The 3212-nt window shown below is 46.8% G+C and overlaps 1 protein-coding gene across 1 annotated transcript in view; it reads right to left on the bottom strand.

The window, feature by feature from the left end:
• DEGS2 (delta(4)-desaturase, sphingolipid 2) overlaps positions 1–3212 on the bottom strand; it is a 7026-nt gene that overhangs the window by 3516 nt on the left and 298 nt on the right. The window contains 1 exon segment of the mRNA XM_010185069.1: positions 2744–3212. This exon segment is cut by the window's right edge and continues 29 nt beyond it. Within this exon segment, the coding sequence (XP_010183371.1) occupies positions 2744–3212 (469 nt within the window).

Raw genomic sequence — 3212 nt, 5'->3', positions numbered from 1 at the left:
AGGGAAAGGACAGAGTTCCTCCTTCTTCTCCTGTCCCCTCTCTCCATGAGAGAGGCCTTCAGATAAGGAAGAATGGAGCTTCTTATTCGTTTGGTGAACAGGCCATGTTCTATAGTTATAAGGCTAAACTAGTCCTAAGCCTATAGGGTTTTTTAAGAGCAGGTCCTTCATTATAATGTTAAATTTTATGGTCCCTTGTGTAATCGCTCCTTACACCCGTGGGACAAGTTCTCAGTGCACACTCGTGTCACCCATCATTAATATCTCTACCTTTACAGCACCGGCTAATTGTTCCTCTTGAAATCTGTCACAGTCCTAGGGTAAAGGTCCCTCCAGTGACAAACACATTACTCAGAACATTCTGTGTGAGGCGCCTGTAACAAAGGACAAAGCTGTATTTCCTTTTCTGATACGGAGGTGGAAGAGCCAGTTGCTTTCCAAGATTAAAACACAGTTATTCGCTGATCCTACTTCTCCCCTGCTCTCAAGCGTGCAGGAACCAAATAAAGAGCTTTATTCCACTTTCTACTTGCCAATAATTAAAAATAGAAGTAGCCGTACTGAGAGCTCATCTATATTACACTGTGTAACTCTTAGAAGTTCAGGTGCCTGAGAACCCAGATCTGAAAACACCAGACCTTTGCTGAGTGAAGGATCTGCTGGCAGGTTAAGCAGAGCAGAGCAAGGGGAGGTTTCCACCCCTACCTGCAGTGAAATTCAAACATTAAAGCTGTCCAGAAAGGACCTGTCCCCTTATCTCCTGCCACCAGAGGCGGAGAATTTTTACTCTCAGTTTGCAGAAAAGAATAACCAATGTGTTTTAATGGACAAAGGATTTTCTTTGGTAATTGTTTTGCCACAGGATTTTCACTTCCTAATAGATTTCCACTTGTAACTGATCACTCCTCAAAGACTCAAAGTCTTCCATGCAGTTCTGCCAGGCAACAACGTGGACGAGCCTGACACGTCCTCCACCAGCAGAGCAAGTCTCAGTTGCCCAAGACCTAGAAAGACATGAACATGGGCCCACAAAATTCACCTAATAACCCTACCCTCTTTACACAAGGCAGACGCTTCCAGCTGCGAGGCTGCCTCGAGGAATTGGGCTGAACTCTTTGTGGTGTGGATGGGAAGAGCTTTTCAGGTCTCAGGTCTGGAGCAACAGTCCCAGCAAGTTCCATTAGTCACTCACCTCCCTTGTGTCAGGTGCAGAGCTACTCCTCCTCTTCTATTTACATGTCAGTAATCTAAGCCTATCTAACAAGTCTGAACATCTGAGACTACAGCTAAGCTCAGGCACTCCCCAGCTGAGCTATTGAGTGTATCAGCATTGGGAGTGCTCCATGAGACAACTTCACACGTGAACATGGGCTGCTTTACCCCTCCAGGAGTGCCCAGCTTCTCCAGGACAGACCTCCAGCAGTGGAGGAGGTGTGCGAAAGCAGAGCTGCTGGCAACACAGAGACATCCCACACTCTTCTACACAAGAAAATCTCCTCTTGTTCTGGATCTCCTCTCAGACTGTGTTTATGTGATGAAGAACACAGAATCACAGAGTCATTAAGGTTGGAAGAGACCTCTGAGATCAAGTCCAACATCAACCCAACCCCACCATGGCCACTAAACCATGTCCCCAAGTGCCACATCCACATGGTTTGTGAACCCCTCCAGGGATGGGGACTCCACCACCTGCCCTGGGCAGCCCCTGCCAGTGCTTGACCACTCTTTCAGTGAAGAAATTTTTCCTCAGATCCAATCTAACCCTCCCCTGGCACAACTTGATGCCATTCGACACTAACCCATAAAGCAGGGCTTGCCTGGATACAGCACTATAAAAGCTGTACACGTAGGAGGTCACAGCTCCTGAACCTCAGACTCCTCAGCTCTACCTCCACCTCACGAGAACAATGGAGTAGCAAGTCCCAACTGTGCATGGGGCCAGGGACAGATGTTTCCTTCCTACTATGCCAAAGGATTCGTATGTAGGAGCAATCCTTTGAAGTCAGCTACCTCTAACACTGAGCACCTGCTGAGGAGCCCCTCTATTAAAACCCAGAGGAGCAGCTCCATACCTGGAGGGAGATGGAAAAATCATTCCTAAACACCTGGGCTTGGCAAATTTGATTCCCACAGCTGATAAAACAAACAAAAAGGGGCCTGACTTTTGACAGAGGAAAGCCACAGCCCTTTCCCAATGACTGACCAGGGATCCTCTGTCTCTGCAGGTGAGGCTGCAGAGCTGAAACGAATCACAGGGCTTTATTTGTGTCAGGCTGGGACATGCTCCGATACTTACGTCATCTCAAAACCAGAAAGACTTTTGTTTGATGTTAATCAGGCAATACAGTTAGCAGATTGATCGTCAGACAAATTTTGAGTAGTAATTGCCACCTGCCTCTCTTTAGATAAGCCTCTGAACTTTCAAAGGCTGGCAGCTGAGGGAAGGAAATGGAGAAATTTAGAGCATTGTTGGAGGATTTTATAACGCAAAAAGTATTCCTCAAGCCCTCTGAGGCTCAGATGTTCTTGTTTCAATCAAATAAACTAAATACTACAGCAGTTTGGCAGCCATTTCTCTCAATCTCCTGCTTTAAATGAGAGAAATAGAAATGAACCCAGAAAGCTTGCTGCTTTCTTTTTTCCTTTAAAAATTGTTCCATGGCTATGGTTTGGAGTGATTTCTTTGAGGCAGTTTAGCAGCTTTTACAATAATCCAATTCATTTGTGCTCAGGCCACACTTACCATTGGCAACCTGCATCCGGGAATGCTGGGGAAGTCGTGGTGCTCCATGTGGTAGCCTACGTTAAAGGTGAGCCAGTTCAGAGGTCCGTAGTAAGAGTAGGTCTCATATCCTTTCAAGAACATGTAGTGTTCTGCTATGAAGTGCCCAGAAATGGGATGCAAACCCATGCAAAGGATTGTGCCTGCTATTAAGTAAGTAATGGGTTTGAGCCCCCAAAGGTAGTAAATGATAAGGTCTACAGAAAGCTGGGCGAGAGCGTTGAAGATTTCCATCTGTGTAATGGCTTTGGGGTTCACGTAGAGCGGCCGCAGGCTGTAGAACAGGGGCTGGAGGACAAGCCAAACCAGTTTCCGAAGTGGGGTGCAGAAGAACCAGCCCTCAAAGTCTGTGGGGATGTCCACGTCCAGGCTGTCCCCACCCAGGTAGCGGTGATGGTCGATGTGATATTTCTTGAAGGAGGCAGAGTAA

The sequence above is a fragment of the Mesitornis unicolor genome, unplaced genomic scaffold, assembly GCF_000695765.1.
Source record: "Mesitornis unicolor isolate BGI_N332 unplaced genomic scaffold, ASM69576v1 scaffold10745, whole genome shotgun sequence".
NCBI classification, from domain to species: Eukaryota; Metazoa; Chordata; class Aves; order Mesitornithiformes; family Mesitornithidae; genus Mesitornis; species Mesitornis unicolor.
This window is presented reverse-complemented; position numbering and strand designations above follow the sequence as displayed.